The sequence below is a fragment of the Oncorhynchus gorbuscha genome, unplaced genomic scaffold (assembly GCF_021184085.1).
Source record: "Oncorhynchus gorbuscha isolate QuinsamMale2020 ecotype Even-year unplaced genomic scaffold, OgorEven_v1.0 Un_scaffold_1924, whole genome shotgun sequence".
Taxonomy (NCBI): Eukaryota; Metazoa; Chordata; class Actinopteri; order Salmoniformes; family Salmonidae; genus Oncorhynchus; species Oncorhynchus gorbuscha.
The window spans coordinates 77501-99885 of NW_025746571.1; the positions used below are offsets into that span (position 1 = coordinate 77501).

The following is a 22385-nucleotide window of genomic DNA, read 5'->3' on the forward strand; positions in this document are numbered from 1 at the left end:
CCCCACCTCTTTGTCACTTTTGCCAACTTTGCTGCCCAGGTCGTATCTCTCCTCATCTATCACATCAATCTTCTGGTGCATCTTCTTACACAGGTCCTGTTCAGAGACAATCACAGTGACTCATAACACGAGACAGACAGCCAATGTGTTACATTTCAAATGTTGTTGTTAAATGGGATATTACTAGTGTAAAATGCAATCCAATTGTACTGTTATATTGTGAAAGGAAACGATAACAACTACAACTGGCATTAGCACAGACAGCCCAATTCTGATATTGTTTTTCTACTAATAGGTCTATTGACCAATCGCATCAGGTCTTTTCATGTCAAATATTTTCCAGAGCTGATTGGTCAACAGAACAATTAATGAATAAAATGATGAGAATTGGGCTGCCTGTCTCAACGCAGCCGATGTGATACCTGGAGTTCTGCAATGGATCCTGTGAGCTGCAGAGGAGTGATATTTTCGCTCATGTACTGCTTCCTGTCCTCTAAAGACTGGGCTTCCTCTTCCGCTATCAGTTCCTGGGCGATCTGGAGCATCAGGCTCTGGGGGACGGCAACAACACAGAAACCTTCTTTTTTACGTATTTGAAAGATGAATTACCTGAAGCATTTTACAGACATTTACATGACATTTATATTTCAATTGGAGTGTTGATCTAGTTACGGTAGAAGGGTTGAATCCTAAGAAACCTGCCTACACACAGCTGGAAGTACCATACCAACATAGTTACTGTGGTAGGTCAAAGCTCTGTGCTGGAAAACCTTGGTAGAACATGGGTGGAATAGGCATTGCGGTGCTCATGTGAATCACTGTTTTTCAGCTTCAGACCAATGCCTATTCTCACTTAAAATGTAGTTCTTTTTGTTTTTAAAATAGTCAAGTCTTACTAAGGGAAAGGCCTCAAAGCAGTGATTGTCTTTTATATTTTTGATTTGTTAATATAACATTTGTTATCAAAAAGTGGTTGGATTGTTTGTGAAAAAAATCGTGCAAATCACAAGTGGTATTTTTGTCATAATGTTTAAGAGGTAAGAGATCACTAAGCTGTTTATATAAGATCTCTGTTGAGTCAATAACTGGATAGAATCTTCGAGAGGTCATGAAGAGGTCATGGAAGTTGCCGTTGGTTACCTTCAGATGATGCTTGCGGCTCGATGACATCTTTTTCCTGTCAGAAAGAGTGAGTAAAATTAATGTCATTCTCTTGTTGTTCAGGAACAGGTATGATCATTTTGTTGCATTTTGTGAAATAAATACAATTCTGGATATATGCAAAAAAATATTCTGTAAACTTTTTCCTAATGTTGAAATCCACTTTTACTCACTCAGACATGATGTCTGTTTGGTCTTTTCGCCGTTCTGAGGAAGAAGTAAAAACACTACAGTTAAATTATATTCTGCTGGTTTTTAACAATGATAAAGGACACACAATGTACGGCAGCCATGACACACATAAGCAAGTTCCAGGAAAGATCCCCTGTGACGTTCCTTGTTCCTTTACATAACAACCAAATCAGCAAATCAAATGGATTTATATAGCCCTTCGTACATCAGCTGATATCTCAAAGTGCTGTACAGAAACCCAGCCTAAAACCCCAAACAGCAAGCAGTGCAGATGTAGAAGCACGATGGCTAGGAAAAACTCCCTAGAAAGAAACCTAGAGGAACCAGGCTATGTGGGGTGGCCAGTCCTCTTCTGGCTGTGCAGGGTGGAGATTAGAAACCTGGAGAGGAACCAGGCTATGTGGTGTGGCCAGTCCTCTTCTGGCTGTGCAGGGTGGAGATTAGAAACCTAGAGAGGAACCAGGCTATGTGGGGTGGCCAGTCCTCTTCTGGCTGTGCAGGATGGAGATTAGAAACCTAGAGAGGAACCAGGCTATGTGGGGTGGCCAGGCCTCTTCTGGCTGTGCAGGGTGGAGATTAGAAACCTAGAGAGGAACCAGGCTATGTGTGGTGGCCAGGCCTCTTCTGGCTGTGCAGGGTGGAGATTAGAAACCTAGAGAGGAACCAGGCTATGAGGGGTGGCCAGTCCTCTTCTGGCTGTGCAGGGTGGAGATTAGAAACCTAGAGAGGAACCAGGCTATGAGGGGTGGCCAGTCCTCTTCTGGCTGTGCAGGGTGGAGATTAGAAACCTAGAGAGGAACCAGGCTATGAGGGGTGGCCAGTCCTCTTCTGGCTGTGCAGGGTGGAGATTAGAAACCTAGAGAGGAACCAGGCTATGTGGGGTGGCCAGGTCTCTTCTGGCTGTGCCGGGTGGAGATTAGAAACCTAGAGAGGAACCAGGCTATGTGGGGTGGCCAGGCCTCTTCTGGCTGTGCAGGGTGGAGATTAGAAACCTAGAGAGGAACCAGGCTCTGAGGGGTGGCCAGGCCTCTTCTGGCTGTGCCGGGTGGAGATTAGAAACCTAGAGAGGAACCAGGCTATGAGGGGTGGCCAGTCCTCTTCTGGCTGTGCAGGATGGAGATTAGAAACCTAGAGAAGAACCAGGCTCCGAGGGGTGGCCAGTCCTCTTCTGGCTGTGCAGGGTGGAGATTAGAAACCTAGAGAGGAACCAGGCTATGTGGGGTGGCCAGTCCTCTTCTGGCTGTGCAGGGTGGAGATTAGAAACCTAGAGAGGAACCAGGCTATGTGGGGTGGCCAGTCCTCTTCTGGCTGTGCCGGGTGGAGATTAGAAACCTAGAGAGGAACCAGGCTATGAGGGGTGGCCAGTCCTCTTCTGGCTGTGCAGGGTGGAGATTAGAAACCTAGAGAGGAACCAGGCTATGAGGGGTGGCCAGTCCTCTTCTGGCTGTGCAGGGTGGAGATTAGAAACCTAGAGAGGAACCAGGCTATGTGGGGTGGCCAGGCCTCTTCTGGCTGTGCAGGGTGGAGATTATAAACCTAGAGAGGAACCAGGCTATGTGGGGTGGCCAGTCCTCTTCTGGCTGTGCAGGGTGGAGATTATAAACCTAGAGAGGAACCAGGCTATGTGGGGTGGCCAGGCCTCTTCTGGCTGTGCAGGGTGGAGATTAGAAACCTAGAGAGGAACCAGGCTATGTGGGGTGGCCAGTCCTCTTCTGGCTGTGCCGGGTGGAGATTAGAAACCTAGAGAGGAACCAGGCTCTGAGGGGTGGCCAGTCCTCTTCTGGCTGTGCAGGGTGAAGATTAGAAACCTAGAGAGGAACCAGGCTATGAGGGGTGGCCAGTCCTCTTCTGGCTGTGCAGGGTGGAGATTAGAAACCTAGAGAGGAACCAGGCTATGTGGGGTGGCCAGTCCTCTTCTGGCTGTGCAGGGTGGAGATTAGAAACCTGGAGAGGAACCAGGCTATGTGGGGTGGCCAGTCCTCTTCTGGCTGTGCAGGGTGGAGATTAGAAACCTAGAGAGGAACCAGGCTCCGAGGGGTGGCCAGTCCTCTTCTGGCTGTGCAGGGTGGAGATTAGAAACCTAGAGAGGAACCAGGCTATGTGGGGTGGCCAGTCCTCTTCTGGCTGTGCAGGGTGGAGATTAGAAACCTAGAGAGGAACCAGGCTATGTGGGGTGGCCAGTCCTCTTCTGGCTGTCCCGGGTGGAGATTAGAAACCTAGAGAGGAACCAGGCTATGTGGGGTGGCCAGTCCTCTTCTGGCTGTGCAGGGTGGAGATTAGAAACCTAGAGAGGAACCAGGCTATGTGGGTGGCCAGTCCTCTTCTGGCTGTGCAGGGTGGAGATTAGAAACCTAGAGAGGAACCAGGCTATGTGGGGTGGCCAGTCCTCTTCTGGCTGTGCAGGGTGGAGATTAGAAACCTAGAGAGGAACCAGGCTATGTGGGGTGGCCAGTCCTCTTCTGGCTGTGCAGGGTGGAGATTAGAAACCTAGAGAGGAACCAGGCTATGAGGGGTGGCCAGTCCTCTTCTGGCTGTGCAGGGTGGAGATTAGAAACCTAGAGAGGAACCAGGCTATGTGGGGTGGCCAGTCCTCTTCTGGCTGTGCAGGGTGGAGATTAGAAACCTAGAGAGGAACCAGGCTCTGAGGGGTGGCCAGTCCTCTTCTGGCTGTGCAGGGTGAAGATTAGAAACCTAGAGAGGAACCAGGCTATGAGGGGTGGCCAGTCCTCTTCTGGCTGTGCAGGGTGGAGATTAGAAACCTAGAGAGGAACCAGGCTATGAGGGGTGGCCAGTCCTCTTCTGGCTGTGCAGGGTGGAGATTAGAAACCTAGAGAGGAACCAGGCTATGTGGGGTGGCCAGGCCTCTTCTGGCTGTCCCGGGTGGAGATTAGAAACCTAGAGAGGAACCAGGCTATGTGGGGTGGCCAGGCCTCTTCTGGCTGTCCCGGGTGGAGATTAGAAACCTAGAGAGGAACCAGGCTATGTGGGGTGGCCAGTCCTCTTCTGGCTGTGCAGGGTGGAGATTAGAAACCTAGAGAAGAACCAGGCTATGTGGGGTGGCCAGTCCTCTTCTGGCTGTCCCGGGTGGAGATTAGAAACCTAGAGAGGAACCAGGCTATGTGGGGTGGCCAGTCCTCTTCTGGCTGTGCAGGGTGGAGATTAGAAACCTAGAGAGGAACCAGGCTATGTGGGGTGGCCAGTCCTCTTCTGGCTGTCCCGGGTGGAGATTAGAAACCTAGAGAGGAACCAGGCTATGTGGGGTGGCCAGTCCTCTTCTGGCTGTGCAGGGTGGAGATTAGAAACCTAGAGAGGAACCAGGCTATGTGGGGTGGCCAGTCCTCTTCTGGCTGTGCAGGGTGGAGATTAGAAACCTGGAGAGGAACCAGGCTATGTGGGGTGGCCAGTCCTCTTCTGGCTGTGCAGGGTGGAGATTAGAAACCTGGAGAGGAACCAGGCTATGTGGGGTGGCCAGTCCTCTTCTGGCTGTGCAGGGTGGAGATTATAAACCTAGAGAGGAACCAGGCTATGAGGGGTGGCCAGTCCTCTTCTGGCTGTGCAGGGTGGAGATTAGAAACCTAGAGAGGAACCAGGCTATGTGGGGTGGCCAGTCCTCTTCTGGCTGTGCAGGGTGGAGATTAGAAACCTAGAGAGGAACCAGGCTATGTGGGGTGGCCAGTCCTCTTCTGGCTGTCCCGGGTGGAGATTAGAAACCTAGAGAGGAACCAGGCTATGTGGGGTGGCCAGTCCTCTTCTGGCTGTGCAGGGTGGAGATTAGAAACCTAGAGAGGAACCAGGCTATGTGGGGTGGCCAGTCCTCTTCTGGCTGTGCAGGGTGGAGATTAGAAACCTGGAGAGGAACCAGGCTATGTGGGGTGGCCAGTCCTCTTCTGGCTGTGCAGGGTGGAGATTAGAAACCTGGAGAGGAACCAGGCTATGTGGGGTGGCCAGTCCTCTTCTGGCTGTGCAGGGTGGAGATTAGAAACCTAGAGAGGAACCAGGCTCCGAGGGGTGGCCAGTCCTCTTCTGGCTGTGCAGGGTGGAGATTAGAAACCTAGTGAGGAACCAGGCTATGTGGGGTGGCCAGTCCTCTTCTGGCTGTGCAGGGTGGAGATTAGAAACCTAGAGAGGAACCAGGCTATGTGGGGTGGCCAGGCCTCTTCTGGCTGTGCAGGGTGGAGATTAGAAACCTAGAGAGGAACCAGGCTATGAGGGGTGGCCAGTCCTCTTCTGGCTGTGCAGGGTGGAGATTAGAAACCTAGAGAGGAACCAGGCTATGTGGGGTGGCCAGTCCTCTTCTGGCTGTGCAGGGTGGAGATTAGAAACCTAGAGAGGAACCAGGCTATGTGGGGTGGCCAGTCCTCTTCTGGCTGTGCAGGGTGGAGATTAGAAACCTAGAGAGGAACCAGGCTATGTGGGATGGCCAGGCCTCTTCTGGCTGTGCAGGGTGGAGATTAGAAACCTAGAGAGGAACCAGGCTATGAGGGGTGGCCAGTCCTCTTCTGGCTGTGCAGGGTGGAGATTATAAACCTAGAGAGGAACCAGGCTATGTGGGGTGGCCAGTCCTCTTCTGGCTGTGCAGGGTGGAGATTAGAAACCTAGAGAGGAACCAGGCTCCGAGGGGTGGCCAGTCCTCTTCTGGCTGTGCCGGGTGGAGATTAGAAACCTAGAGAGGAACCAGGCTATGTGGGGTGGCCAGGCCTCTTCTGGCTGTGCAGGGTGGAGATTAGAAACCTAGAGAGGAACCAGGCTATGTGGGGTGGCCAGGCCTCTTCTGGCTGTGCAGGGTGGAGATTAGAAACCTAGAGAGGAACCAGGCTATGAGGGGTGGCCAGTCCTCTTCTGGCTGTGCAGGGTGGAGATTAGAAACCTGGAGAGGAACCAGGCTATGTGGGGTGGCCAGTCCTCTTCTGGCTGTGCAGGGTGGAGATTAGAAACCTAGAGAGGAACCAGGCTATGGGGGGTGGCCAGGCCTCTTCTGGCTGTGCAGGGTGGAGATTAGAAACCTAGAGAGGAACCAGGCTATGTGGGGTGGCCAGTCCTCTTCTGGCTGTGCAGGGTGGAGATTAGAAACCTAGAGAGGAACCAGGCTATGTGGGGTGGCCAGGCCTCTTCTGGCTGTGCAGGGTGGAGATTGGAAACCTAGAGAGGAACCAGGCTATGAGGGGGTGGCCAGTCCTCTTCTGGCTGTGCAGGGTGGAGATTATAAACCTAGAGAGGAACCAGGCTATGTGGGGTGGCCAGGCCTCTTCTGGCTGTGCAGGGTGGAGATTATAAACCTAGAGAGGAACCAGGCTATGTGGGGTGGCCAGGCCTCTTCTGGCTGTGCCGGGTGGAGATTATAAACCTAGAGAGGAACCAGGCTATGTGGGGTGGCCAGGCCTCTTCTGGCTGTGCAGGGTGGAGATTAGAAACCTAGAGAGGAACCAGGCTATGAGGGGTGGCCAGTCCTCTTCTGGCTGTGCAGGGTGGAGATTAGAAACCTAGAGAGGAACCAGGCTCCGAGGGGTGGCCAGTCCTCTTCTGGCTGTGCAGGGTGGAGATTAGAAACCTAGAGAGGAACCAGGCTATGTGGGGTGGCCAGTCCTCTTCTGGCTGTGCAGGGTGGAGATTAGAAACCTAGAGAGGAACCAGGCTATGTGGGGTGGCCAGGCCTCTTCTGGCTGTGCAGGGTGGAGATTAGAAACCTAGAGAGGAACCAGGCTATGAGGGGTGGCCAGGCCTCTTCTGGCTGTGCAGGGTGGAGATTAGAAACCTAGAGAGGAACCAGGCTATGAGGGGTGGCCAGTCCTCTTCTGGCTGTGCAGGGTGGAGATTATAAACCTAGAGAGGAACCAGGCTATGTGGGGTGGCCAGGCCTCTTCTGGCTGTGCAGGGTGGAGATTATAAACCTAGAGAGGAACCAGGCTATGTGGGGTGGCCAGGCCTCTTCTGGCTGTGCCGGGTGGAGATTATAAACCTAGAGAGGAACCAGGCTATGTGGGGTGGCCAGGCCTCTTCTGGCTGTGCAGGGTGGAGATTAGAAACCTAGAGAGGAACCAGGCTATGAGGGGTGGCCAGTCCTCTTCTGGCTGTGCAGGGTGGAGATTAGAAACCTAGAGAGGAACCAGGCTATGTGGGGTGGCCAGTCCTCTTCTGGCTGTGCAGGGTGGAGATTAGAAACCTAGAGAGGAACCAGGCTATGTGGGGTGGCCAGGCCTCTTCTGGCTGTGCAGGGTGGAGATTAGAAACCTAGAGAGGAACCAGGCTATGAGGGGTGGCCAGTCCTCTTCTGGCTGTGCAGGGTGGAGATTAGAAACCTAGAGAGGAACCAGGCTATGAGGGGTGGCCAGTCCTCTTCTGGCTGTGCAGGGTGGAGATTAGAAACCTAGAGAGGAACCAGGCTATGTGGGGTGGCCAGTCCTCTTCTGGCTGTGCAGGGTGGAGATTATAAACCTAGAGAGGAACCAGGCTCTGAGGGGTGGCCAGTCCTCTTCTGGCTGTGCAGGGTGGAGATTAGAAACCTAGAGAGGAACCAGGCTATGTGGGGTGGCCAGTCCTCTTCTGGCTGTGCAGGGTGGAGATTAGAAACCTAGAGAGGAACCAGGCTCCGAGGGGTGGCCAGTCCTCTTCTGGCTGTGCCGGGTGGAGATTAGAAACCTAGAGAGGAACCAGGCTATGTGGGGTGGCCAGGCCTCTTCTGGCTGTGCAGGGTGGAGATTAGAAACCTAGAGAGGAACCAGGCTATGTGGGGTGGCCAGGCCTCTTCTGGCTGTGCAGGGTGGAGATTAGAAACCTAGAGAGGAACCAGGCTATGAGGGGTGGCCAGTCCTCTTCTGGCTGTGCAGGGTGGAGATTAGAAACCTGGAGAGGAACCAGGCTATGTGGGGTGGCCAGTCCTCTTCTGGCTGTGCAGGGTGGAGATTAGAAACCTAGAGAGGAACCAGGCTATGGGGGGTGGCCAGGCCTCTTCTGGCTGTGCAGGGTGGAGATTAGAAACCTAGAGAGGAACCAGGCTATGTGGGGTGGCCAGTCCTCTTCTGGCTGTGCAGGGTGGAGATTAGAAACCTAGAGAGGAACCAGGCTATGTGGGGTGGCCAGGCCTCTTCTGGCTGTGCAGGGTGGAGATTGGAAACCTAGAGAGGAACCAGGCTATGAGGGGTGGCCAGTCCTCTTCTGGCTGTGCAGGGTGGAGATTATAAACCTAGAGAGGAACCAGGCTATGTGGGGTGGCCAGGCCTCTTCTGGCTGTGCAGGGTGGAGATTATAAACCTAGAGAGGAACCAGGCTATGTGGGGTGGCCAGGCCTCTTCTGGCTGTGCCGGGTGGAGATTATAAACCTAGAGAGGAACCAGGCTATGTGGGGTGGCCAGGCCTCTTCTGGCTGTGCAGGGTGGAGATTAGAAACCTAGAGAGGAACCAGGCTATGAGGGGTGGCCAGTCCTCTTCTGGCTGTGCAGGGTGGAGATTAGAAACCTAGAGAGGAACCAGGCTCCGAGGGGTGGCCAGTCCTCTTCTGGCTGTGCAGGGTGGAGATTAGAAACCTAGAGAGGAACCAGGCTATGTGGGGTGGCCAGTCCTCTTCTGGCTGTGCAGGGTGGAGATTAGAAACCTAGAGAGGAACCAGGCTATGTGGGGTGGCCAGGCCTCTTCTGGCTGTGCAGGGTGGAGATTAGAAACCTAGAGAGGAACCAGGCTATGAGGGGTGGCCAGGCCTCTTCTGGCTGTGCAGGGTGGAGATTAGAAACCTAGAGAGGAACCAGGCTATGAGGGGTGGCCAGTCCTCTTCTGGCTGTGCAGGGTGGAGATTATAAACCTAGAGAGGAACCAGGCTATGTGGGGTGGCCAGGCCTCTTCTGGCTGTGCAGGGTGGAGATTATAAACCTAGAGAGGAACCAGGCTATGTGGGGTGGCCAGGCCTCTTCTGGCTGTGCCGGGTGGAGATTATAAACCTAGAGAGGAACCAGGCTATGTGGGGTGGCCAGGCCTCTTCTGGCTGTGCAGGGTGGAGATTAGAAACCTAGAGAGGAACCAGGCTATGAGGGGTGGCCAGTCCTCTTCTGGCTGTGCAGGGTGGAGATTAGAAACCTAGAGAGGAACCAGGCTATGTGGGGTGGCCAGTCCTCTTCTGGCTGTGCAGGGTGGAGATTAGAAACCTAGAGAGGAACCAGGCTATGTGGGGTGGCCAGGCCTCTTCTGGCTGTGCAGGGTGGAGATTAGAAACCTAGAGAGGAACCAGGCTATGAGGGGTGGCCAGTCCTCTTCTGGCTGTGCAGGGTGGAGATTAGAAACCTAGAGAGGAACCAGGCTATGAGGGGTGGCCAGTCCTCTTCTGGCTGTGCAGGGTGGAGATTAGAAACCTAGAGAGGAACCAGGCTATGTGGGGTGGCCAGTCCTCTTCTGGCTGTGCAGGGTGGAGATTATAAACCTAGAGAGGAACCAGGCTCTGAGGGGTGGCCAGTCCTCTTCTGGCTGTGCAGGGTGGAGATTAGAAACCTAGAGAGGAACCAGGCTATGTGGGGTGGCCAGGCCTAGTCTCAAATGATCATAATACAACTTCCTCCTCCAAACGGCCAGAGTGGTGGATCAGATTACTATCGCTGCGTTTACACATGCAGCCCAATTCTGATCCTTTTTTCCCCCACTTATTGATCTTTTGACCAATCAGATCAACTCTTTAAACCAATCAGATCAACTCTTTAGCCAATAGTTAGGCAAAAGCTCAGAATTGTTCTGCCTGTGTAAAGGCAGCCGTTGTGGCTGTTGTCTAATCCCCTCACTCCCCGTGGTGGTGTGTTTAAAACACTACACCAGTCCACAGTTTTGTGTGCATACTGCCACCTGGTGAGAAGTTTGTGAAAAGTCAACAAATCCAAGAATATGCCTTTTTGCCTCCCATATGGCACCCTATTCCCTATATAGTGCACTACTTTTTACCAGAGTCCAATGACATTCTATTCCCTATACAGTGCACTACTTTTGACCAGGGCCTGTGCACTATATAGGAATAGAGTGCCATTTGGGATGCAGGCCTGGAGCCTTCTAGAAGAGATTTCTGTCAGATCTCAATTACACAATAAGAGAGAGTACTAAAAACAGCCTCCATAAAATCTATCAACAGCCAACTATTAAAGACATGACATGACGGCTTGTGGTGAATCTACTGAGTCACTAGACTACATTAGATTCAGTTCTAGATTATCAATCAACCCAACAAGCAAAACAGCTTACAGTTATCTGCTGCCAATGACTGGAACGAATTGCAAAAATCACTGAAGTTGGAGACATATCTCCTCACTAACTTTAAGCGTCAGCTGTCAGAGCAGCTTACTGTACACAGCCCATCTGTAAATAGCCCATCCAACCTACCTACCTCATCCCCATATTTATTTTCTGCTCTTTTGCACACCAGTATTTCCACTTGCACATCCTCATCTGTACATATATCACTACAGTGTAAATTGCTAAATTGTAATTACTTCGCCACTATTGGCGTATTTATTGCCTTACCTCCTTACTTCATTTGCACAAACTGTGTATAGATTTTTCTATTGTGTTATTGACTGCACGTTTGTTTATCCCATGTGTAACTCTGTGATTGTTGTTTTTGTCGCACCTGGTTAAATAAAAGTGAAATATATATATATATGTTTTTTAAACTCCCAATCACAGCCGGTTGTGATACAGCCAGGAAGAGTCTATGCCTCCCCCAGCGACCACTATGTTACAAAGTCTTCATCATCATCATCATCATCAAGTATAACATAAAGCAAAAAGGTTGGACGTAAAGTAGCCAATGTGTTACGTCACTAAATCATGTATTTTCTATTGGAATTGTACATGTATGTTTTCTATCATTTTTCTGTCAACTGACATTACAGTGGACAATACATGAAAACACTGAGAGACACGGGGAATGAGACTAGTGGCTAAGTTTAGCTATACGTCTCCTGACTGACATTAAGATCTGATACTGTGTGAGGTATCAGCGGTTCTCACCACGACTTGGCTGTTACAGACAGAAACAAACAACCTTCAGCCAGGACACGTTCCCAAGTGCCTAAGATTTGTCCTGAAGGTCTTCAACTTCAAAGAGGAAATTAATGTTCCTATTCACTGTAATGCTTGGATTATTACTGAGTATTACTGACTATTACTGACTATCACTGAGTATCACAGAGTATCACTGAGTATCACTGAGTATTATTGAGTATTACTGACTATTACTGACTATTACTGATTATTACCGACTATTACTGACTATTACTGACTATTACTGATTATTACTGACTATTACTGACTATTACTGACTATTACTGACTATAACTGACTATTACTGACTATTACTGACTATTACCGACTATTACTGACTATTACTGACTATTACTGATTATTACCGACTATTACCGACTATTACTGACTATTACTGATTATTACCAACTATTACTGACTATTACTGAGTATTACTGAGTATCACTGAGTATCACTGACTATTGCTGACTATTACTGATTATTACCGACTATTACTGACTATTACTGACTATTACTGGCTATTACTGACTATTACTGACTATTACTGACTATTACTGACTATTACTGACTATAACTGACTATTACTGACTATTACTGACTATTACCGACTATTATTGACTATTACTGACTATTACTGATTATTACCGACTATTACTGACTATTACTGATTATTACCGACTATTACTGACTATTACTGAGTATTACTGAGTATCACTGAGTATTACCTACTATAACTGACTATTACTGACTATTACCTACTATAACTGACTATTACTGAGTATTACTGAGTATTACTGACTATTACCTACTATAACTGACTATTACTGACTATTACTGACTATTACTGTGTATTACTGACTATTACTGAGTATTACTGACTATTACTGAGTATTACTGACTATTACTGAGTATTACTGACTATTACTGAGTATTACTGAGTATTACTGCGTATTACTGAGTATTACTGAGTATTACTGGCTATTACTGACTATTACTGAGTATTACTGACTATTACTGAGTATTACTGAGTATTACTGACTATTACTGACTATTACTGAGTATTACTGAGTATTACTGACTATAACTGACTATTACTGAGTATTACTGACTATTACTGACTATAACTGACTATTACTGACTATTACTGACTATTACTGACTATTACTGAGTATTACTGACTATTACTGACTATTACCTACTATAACTGACTAATACTGAGTATTACTGAGTATTACTGACTATTACCTACTATAACTGAGTATTACTGACTATTACTGAATATTACTGACTATTGCTGAGTATTACTGAGTATTACTGACTATTACTGACTATTACTGAGTATTACTGAGTATTACTGACTATTACTGACTATTACTGACTATTACTGAGTATTACTGAGTATTACTGACTATAACTGACTATTACTGAGTATTACTGAGTATTACTGACTATTACTGACTATAACTGACTATTACTGACTATTACCTACTATAACTGACTATTACTGAGTATTACTGAGTATTACTGACTATTACCTACTATAACTGAGTATTACTGACTATTACCTACTATAACTGAGTATTACTGACTATTACTGACTATTACCGAGTATTATTGACTATTACCAACTATTACCGAGGATTACAGAGTTTTGCCGAGTATTACTGCGTATTACTGACTATTACTGACTATTACTGAGTATTACTGAGTATTACTGACTATTACTGACTATTACTGAGTATTACTGAGTATTACTGACTATTACTGAATATTACTGAGTATTACTGACTATTACTGACTATAACTGACTATTACTGACTATTACTGACTATTACTGAGTATTACTGAGTATTACTGACTATTACCTACTATAACTGACTATTACTGAGTATTACTGAGTATTACTGACTATTACCTACTATAACTGAGTATTACTGACTATTACTGACTATTACTGAGTATTACTGAGTATTACTGACTATTACTGAGTATTACTGAGTATTACTGACTATTACTGAGTATTACTGAGTATTACTGACTACAACTGACTATTACTGAGTATTACTGAGTATTACTGACTATTACTGACTATAACTGACTATTACTGACTATTACCTACTATAACTGACTATTACTGAGTATTACTGAGTATTACTGACTATTACCTACTATAACTGAGTATTACTGACTATTACCTACTATAACTGAGTATTACTGATTATTACTGACTATTACTGACTATTACCGAGTATTATTGACTATTACCAACTATTACCGAGTATTACCGAGTTTTGCCGAGTATTACTGCGTATTACTGAGTATTACCGAGTATCACTGAGTATTACCAAGTTTTGCCAAGTATTACTGAGTATTACCGAGTATTACTCTACAGACCCGACAGGCTGTCACGTTGTCACTGTTTTGTGATCATAAGAATAAAATAGAAAATACATGTCATTTAAATAGATCACTAAACAATAGATATGACTTTTTAAAAATGTATAGTGAAACACCAGGGATATGAAGCCAGAACCACAGATAGCCTACATATGTTAGTGAACCACAGATAGCCTACGTATGCTAGTGAACCACAGATAGCCTACGTATGCTAGTGAACCACAGATAGCCTACATATGTTAGTGAACCACAGATAGCCTACGTATGCTAGTGAACCACAGATAGCCTACGTATGTTAGTGAACCACAGATAGCCTACGTATGCTAGTGAACCACAGATAGCCTCCGTATGCTAGTGAACCACAGATAGCCTACGTATGCTAGTGAACTACAGATAGCCTACGTATGTTAGTGAACCACAATCTATTTTCTAATCAAACATATCAACACAGACAATATGTCTTACAGGGCCCATATTTAAAACGCACCCCCTGGGGTATAACTATAGGCTTGAGTGTCGGTGTTGATGAGGTCTTTGGCCCCAGTTGGTGGATGGGGCCAGAGGCAGGTGGGATGGTAGCATCCTCAGATTGTAAATGAATCATGTCTGCAGGACATCTGGTGTCACCTCAGTGAGATAAACCAACCTAAAGGAAAACTATCCCATGAATCTACTCTGATTCAGGGATACGCTGTCTGTATCATCTGTCATTAATATGGACCTAATCTGATTCAGGGATAGGCTGTCTGTATCATCTGTCATTAATATGGATCTACTCTGATTCAGGGGTACGCTGTCTGTATCATCTGTCATTATTATGGATCTAATCTGATTCAGGGATAGGCTGTCTGTATCATCTGTCATTAATATGGATCTACTCTGATTCAGGGATAGGCTGTCTGTATCATCTGTCATTAATATGGATCTAGTCTGATTCAGGGATAGGCTGTCTGTATCATCTGTCATTAATATGGATCTACTCTGATTCAGGGATACGCTGTCTGTATCATCTGTCATTATTATCGATCTAGTCTGATTCAGGGATAGGCTGTCTGTATCATCTGTCATTATTATCGATCTAGTCTGATTCAGGGATACGCTGTCTGTATCATCTGTCATTATTATCGATCTAGTCTGATTCAGGGATAGGCTGTCTGTATCATCTGTCATTATTATCGATCTAGTCTGATTCAGGGATACGCTGTCTGTATCATCTGTCATTATTATCGATCTAGTCTGATTCAGGGGTACGCTGTCTGTCATTAATATGGATCTAGTCTGATTCAGGGGTACGCTGTCTGTATCATCTGTCATTAATATGGATCTAGTCTGATTCAGGGATAGGCTGTCTGTATCGTCTGTCATTAATATGGATCTAGTCTGATTCAGGGATAGGCTGTCTGTCATTATTATGGATCTAGTCTGATTCAGGGATAGGCTGTCTGTCATTATTATGGATCTAGTCTGATTCAGGGATAGGCTGTCTGTCATTAATATGGATCTAGTCTGATTCAGGGATAGGCTGTCTGTCATTATTATGGATCTAGTCTGATTCAGGGATAGGCTGTCTGTATCATCTGTAATTAGTACATTGATTTGTCGTTATGATCAGAAAATGTGCTCACATTGAAATGCTTTTTCCTAATTGACTTTTGACATTTGGGGAATTTGGTTCACTGTGACATCTCAGATATAATTGTAAACACTAAGAGGATATGTAAATGTCTGAGAGGTTCCCATCCATCATTGTCATTATTAATCACAAAAGATGGCGTGTCTTTGAAATGCCTATAACCTTTAATAATGCATGGGTCCACATCCTGCTTCACGTACACGAGGATACACAAGACACTGTGGACTTCAGACCCAAACCCTTTCTGACAATGAATGAATGCATTGTATTATGACAGACGTTGTCTGATCTCTTGTTGGATTCATACACTTCACACATGAATATCAACATTCCCCAACACACAGTTAACCAATTAACCAATCAGATACATTATGAGGTAGAGAGTGGAAAATACCTTGATGAAGGAATCGTTTTGGTATTTAACAATTAAATGGAGATTTTTCTCGTCAAGCGTCCATTATGCTACTAACAGAAGCTCTAACAGCAACAACTGACAGAAACCCAGGACTCCATTAGTTCAGGTGACCACGGCTCATTCCTCATGTTATCACCTCGTCATGACCAAACCTAGGACTCCATTAGTTCAGGTGACCATGGTTCAGTCCTCATGTTATCACCTCATCATGACCAAATACAGAAACCCAGGACTCCATTAGTTCAGGTGACCACGGCTCATTCCTCATGTTATCACCTCATCATGACCAAACACAGAAACCCAGGACTCCATTAGTTCAGGTGACCACGGCTCATTCCTCATGTTATCACCTCATCATGACCAAACACAGGACTCCATTAGTTCAGGTGACCACGGCTCATTCCTCATGTTATCACCTCATCATGACCAAACACAGAAACCCAGGACTCCATTAGTTCAGGTGACCACGGCTCATTCCTCATGTTATCACATCATCATGACCAAACACAGAAACCCAGGACTCCATTAGTTCAGGTGACCACGGCTCATTCCTCATGTTATCACCTCATCATGACCAAACACAGAAACCCAGGACTCCATTAGTTCAGGTGACCACGGCTCATTCCTCATGTTATCACCGTCATGACCAAACACAGAAACCCAGGACTCCATTAGTTCAGGTGACCACGGCTCATTCCTCATGTTATCACCTCATCATGACCAAACACAGAAACCCAGGACTCCATTAGTTCAGGTGACCACGGCTCATTCCTCATGTTATCACATCATCATGACCAAAACCACCAAACACAGAAAACAGGTGTTCCAGACCAGAGCAATGTTAGTGTTCCCACTTCCAGTGGTACTATAGCTCAACTAAGACAAGGACACAAACTCATCTCAAACACACACACAGAGAGGGGCTCAGCTATGAGTTAATTAATGATAGACATTTATGGTTCACACGTTCAGCGTACCATAGTTGAACTAGGACAGGGGAAAGACAACACACACACACAGAACAGAGAGGATCAGACAGACCAGAGAGGATCAGACAGACCAGAGAGGATTAAACAGAACAGGGAGGATCAGACAGACCGGAGAGGATCAGACAGACTGGAGAGGATCAGACAGACTGGAGAGGATCAGACAGACCGGAGAGGATCAGACAGACTGGAGAGGATCAGACAGAACAGAGATGATCAGACAGAACAGAGAGGATCAGACAGAACAGAGAGGATCAGACAGAACAGAGAGGATCAGACAGAACAGAGAGGATCAGACAGACTGGAGAGGATCAGACAGACAGACCAGAGAGGATCAGACAGAACAGAGAGGATCAGACAGAACAGAGAGGATCAGACAGACAGACCAGAGAGGATCAGACAGAACAGAGAGGATCAGACAGACAGAACAGAGAGGATCAGACAGAACAGAGAGGATCAGACAGACAGAACAGAGAGGATCAGACAGAACAGAGAGGATCAGACAGAACAGAGAGGATCAGACAGACAGACCAGAGAGGATCAGACAGACCAGAGAGGATCAGACAGAACAGAGAGGATCAGACAGACAGACCAGAGAGGATCAGACAGACCAGAGAGGATCAGACAGAACAGAGAGGATCAGACAGACAGACCAGAGAGGATCAGACAGAACAGAGAGGATCAGACAGACAGAACAGAGAGGACAGACAGAACAGAGAGGATCAGACAGAACAGAGGATCAGACAGAACAGAGATGACCAGAGTGGATCAGACAGACCAGAGAGGATCAGACAGAACAGAGAGGATCAGACAGACCAGAGAGGATCAGACAGGATCAGACAGAACAGAGAGGATCAGACAGACCAGACAGGATCAGACAGAACAGAGATGATCAGACAGAACAGAGAGCATCAGGGCAGACCAGAGAGGATCAGGCAGGATCAGGCAGATCAGAGAGGATCAGGCAGATCAGAGATCAGACAGATCAGAGAGGATCAGACAGAACAGAGAGGATCAGACAGATCAGGATCAGACAGAACAGAGAGGATCAGGCAGACCAGAGAGGATCAGGCAGATCAGAGAGGATCAGGCAGACCAGAGAGGATCAGACAGACCAGAGAGGATCAGACAGACCGGAGAGGATCAGACAGAACAGAGAGGCTCACCTATGAGTTAATCCGGCCAACAGGGCAGTAGTGGTACAGAACGTGAGACTGCAGTGGCAGAGAGTGGCTGCGGTGGTGGCTGTAACGCAGCCCTGGACAGACGGTTGTTTTAATGCTGTCCAGTGATGCCTCAGCACTATCCTGCCTAACTCTTTATGGACTTGGAGACCAACCCAGACCAATGGGCCGACACTCTTCTGAAAGTCTATCTCACCCCCCAGTGCCCCCACACTGCCCCTCCACTCCCCAGTGCCCCCACCCTGCCCCTCCACTACCTAGTGCCCCCTCCCCACCCTGCCACCCACCCCCAGTTCCCCACCATGCCACCCTCCTCAGGCACAGACTCCTACCCATCCCTTGACTTGGCAGGCTGCAGCCACTCTGCCCCTCAGGATCCCTTCATATAAATAACCCCAGGCTTCAAGACTGTTATTGTTATTTTATGACTTATTGACAGAGTACTGCCCCCTGCCTGTCTGACAGAGTACTGCCCCCTGCCTGTCTGACAGAGTACTGCCCCTGCCTGTCTGACAGAGTACTGCCCCTGCCTGTCTGACAGAGTACTGCCCCCTGCCTGTCTGACAGAGTACTGCCCCCTGCCTGTCTGACAGAGTACCGCCCCCTGCCTGTCTGACAGAGTACTGCCCCCTGCCTGTCTGACAGAGTACTGCCCCCTGCCTGTCTGACAGAGTACTGCCCCCTGCCTGTCTGACAGAGTACTGGCCCTGCCTGTCTGACAGAGTACTGCAACCTAGTCCCAACCTCGTCACACCGTGGGCTTTACTTCCAGGTTTACTCAACTCAGAATGAGACTTATGATCTGTTTCACCTGTCTTTGTGATTGTCTCCACTCCCCTCCAGGTGTCTCCACTCCCTCCAGGTGTCATCCATCTTCCCATTATCCCCTGGGTATTTATACCTGTGTTCTCTGTTTGTCTGTTGCCAGTTCACAAATCAACCAGCGTTTCTTGTCTCAGCTCCTGCTTTTCCCAGTCTCACTTTTTTCTCTCCTTCCTGGTTTTGACTCTTGACTGTCCTGACTCTGAGCCCGCCTGCCTGACCACTCTGTCTGTCCCTGACCCTGAGCCCGCCTGCCTGACCACTCTGTCTGTCCCTGACCCTGAGCCTGCCTGCCTGACCACTCTGTCTGTCCCTGACCCTGAGCCTGCCTGCCTGACCACTCTGTCTGTCCCTGACCCTGAGCCCGCCTGCCTGACCACTCTGTCTGTCCCTGACTCTGAGCCCGCCTGCCTGACCACTGTCTGTCCCTGACCCTGAGCCCGCCTGCCTGACCACTCTGTATGTCCCTGACCCTGGAGCCCGCCTGCCTGACCACTGTCTGTCCCTGACCCTGAGCCTGCCTGCCTGACCACTCTGTCTGTCCCTGTCCCTGAGCCTGCCTGCCTGACCACTGCCTGTCCTGAGCCTGACCCTGAGCCTACCTGACCACTCTGTCTGTCCCTGACCCTGAGCCTGCCTGACCACTCTGTCTGTCCCTGACCCTGACCTTGACCCTGAGCCCGCCTGCCTGACCACTCTCTCTGTCCCTGTCCCTGACCCTGAGCCTGCCTGACCACTCTGTCTGTCCCTGTCCCTGACCCTGAGCCTGACCCTGAGCCTGACCCTGAGCCGGACCCTGAGCCTGCCTGACCACTCTGTCTGTCCCTGACCCTGAGCCTGCCTGACCACTCTGTCTGAGCCTGACCCTGAGCCTGACCCTGAGCCTGACCCTGAGCCGGACCCTGAGCCTGCCTGACCACTCTGTCTGTCCCTGACCCTGAGCCTGCCTGACCACTCTGTCTGTCCCTGACCCTGACCCCGCCTGCCTGACCACTCTCTCTGTCCCTGTCCCTGACCCTGAGCCTGCCTGACCACTCTGTCTGTCCCTGTCCCTGTCCCTGACCCTGACCCTGACCCTGACCCTGTCCCTGACCCTGAGCCTGCCTGACCACTCTGTCTGACCCTGACCCTGAGCCCGCCTGACCACTCTGCCTGACCCTGTCCCTGACCCTGTCCCTGTCCCTGTCCCTGACCCTGAGCCTGACTGACCACTCTGTCCTCCCTGACCCTGACCCTGAGCCTGCCTGACCACTCTGTCTGTCCCTGTCCCTGACCCTGAGCCTGCCTGACCACTCTGTCTGTCCCTGACCCTGACCCTGACCCTGACCCTGACCCTGACCCTGACCCTGACCCTGTCCCTGACCCTGAGCCTGCCTGACCACTCTGTCTGACCCTGACCCTGAGCCCACCTGACCACTCTGCCTGACCCTGACCCCTGTCCCTGTCCCTGACCCTGAGCCTGCCTGACCACTCTGTCTGACCCTGACCCTGAGCCTGCCTGACCACTCTGTCTGACCCTGTCCCTGTCCCCGTCCCTGACCCTGAGCCTGCCTGACCACTCTGTCTGACCCTGACCCTGAGCCTGCCTGACCACTCTGTCTGACCCTGTCCCTGTCCCTGACCCTGACCCTGAGCCTGCCTGACCACTCTGTCTGTCCCTGACCCTGACCCTGAGCCTGCCTGCCTGACCACTCTGTCTGTCCCTGACCCTGACCCTGAGCCTGCCTGCCTGACCACTCTGTCTGTCCCTGACCCTGACCCTGAGCCTGCCTGCCTGACCACTCTGTCTGTCCCTGACCCTGACCCTGAGCCTGCCTGCCTGACCACTCTGTCTGTCCCTGACCCTGACCCTGAGCCTGCCTGCCGTCCTGTACCTTTCCCCCTACTACTCTGGTTATCGACCCCTGCATGCCTTGACCTGTCGTTGGCCTGTTGCTGAAATAAACATTGTTACTTCGACACAGTCTGCATCTGGGTCTTACCTTCAAACCTGATACTTACCTCTGAAGACGAGCCATTGTCCCTGTTGGCTGGTAAAGTAGTAAACTGTAGAAACAAGAAGACTCCATGTCGTGACCAGAAAAGTCATCAGGTGAAAGTCCAAATCAGCCCTTCACTGCTGAGCTGTTTCAGGTCATCTGATTTAGCTTTTCAATAGCAAACCCCTTCGAACTGAGCACAGTGTTTTCCAATAGGAAACCCCCTTCTAACAGTGTTTTCAATAGGAAACCCCTTCTAACTGAACACAGTGATTTCAATAGGAAACCCCTTCTAACAGTGTTTTCAATAGAAACCCTTCTAACTGAATACAGTGTTTTCAATAGGGAACCCCTTCTAACTGTGTTTTCAATAGAAACCCCTTCTAACTGAGCACAGTGTTTTCAATAGGAAACCCCTTCTAACTGAACACAGTGTTTTCAATAGGAAACCCCTTCTAACTGTGTTTTCAATAGGAAACACATTCTACCAGTGTTTTCAATAGGAAACCCCTTCTAACTGAGCACAGTGTTTTCAATAGGAAACCCTTCTAACTGTGTTTTCAATAGAAACCCTTCTAACTGTGTTTTCAATAGGAAACCCTTCTAACTGAACACAGTGTTTTCAATAGGAAACCCCTTCTAACAGTGTTTTCAATAGGAAACCCCTTCTAACTGAACACAGTGTTTTCAATAGAAACCCCTTCTAACTGTGTTTTCACAGGAAACCCTTCTAACTGAACACAGTGTTTTCAATAGGAAACCCCTTCTAACTGTGTTTTCAATAGGAAACCCTTCTAACTGAACACAGTGTTTTCAATAGAAACCCCTTCTAACAGTGTTTTCAATAGAAAACCCCTTCTAACTGTGTTTTCAATAGGAAACCCCTTCTAACTGAACACAGTGTTTTCAATAGGAAACCCTTCTAACTGTGTTTTCAATAGAAACTCCTTCTAACTGTGTTTTCAATAGGAAACACATTCTAACAGTGTTTTCAATAGGAAACCCCTTCTAACTGTGTTTTCAATAGGAAACCCCTTCTAACAGTGTTTTCAATAGGAAACACATTCTAACAGTGTTTTCAATAGGAAACCCCTTCTAACTGTGTTTTCAATAGGAAACCCCTTCTAACTGAGCACAGTGTTTCTGCAGATAGTGAACTGTTGGAGATGCTTCTGTAGAACAGATGGTACAGCCTGAATGTCTCCCTGTCAGTCAATGTGTTACATAGACAGGGTGACCAGCCCTGCAGGCCTGACCTCCAGCCCTGCTCTAACCAGCCTCCTCCTGGAGAGCTGCCCTGCTCTAACCAGCCTCCTCCTGGAGAGCTGCCCCTCCTGCAGGCCTTACCTCCAGCCCTGCTCTAACCAGCCCTCCTCCTGGAGAGATACCTCCTGCAGGCCTCACCTCCAGTCCTGCTCTAACCAACCTCCTCCTGGAGAGCTGCCTCCTGCAGGCCTGACCTCCAGCCCTGCTCTAACCAGCCCTCCTCCTGGAAGAGATACCCTGCAGGCCTCACCTCCAGTCCTGCTCTAACCAACCCTCCTCCTGGAGAGATACCCTCCTGCAGGCCTCACCTCCAGCCCTGCTCTAACCAGCCCTCCTCCTGGA

The 22385-nt window shown here is 48.8% G+C and overlaps 1 protein-coding gene across 1 annotated transcript in view; it reads right to left on the reverse strand.

The window, feature by feature from the left end:
• LOC124024551 (troponin I, fast skeletal muscle-like) overlaps positions 1–18031 on the reverse strand; it is a 22107-nt gene extending 4076 nt beyond the window's left edge. The window contains exons 1-5 of the mRNA XM_046338469.1: positions 17959–18031; positions 1335–1368; positions 1141–1177; positions 423–551; positions 7–96 (exon numbers count right to left, since the gene is read on the reverse strand). Of these exons, the coding sequence (XP_046194425.1) occupies positions 7–96; positions 423–551; positions 1141–1177; positions 1335–1342 (264 nt within the window). The 5' untranslated portion in view covers positions 1343–1368; positions 17959–18031. The remainder of the gene's footprint in view (positions 1–6; positions 97–422; positions 552–1140; positions 1178–1334; positions 1369–17958) is intronic.
• Positions 18032–22385: the final 4354 nt, after the last annotated feature.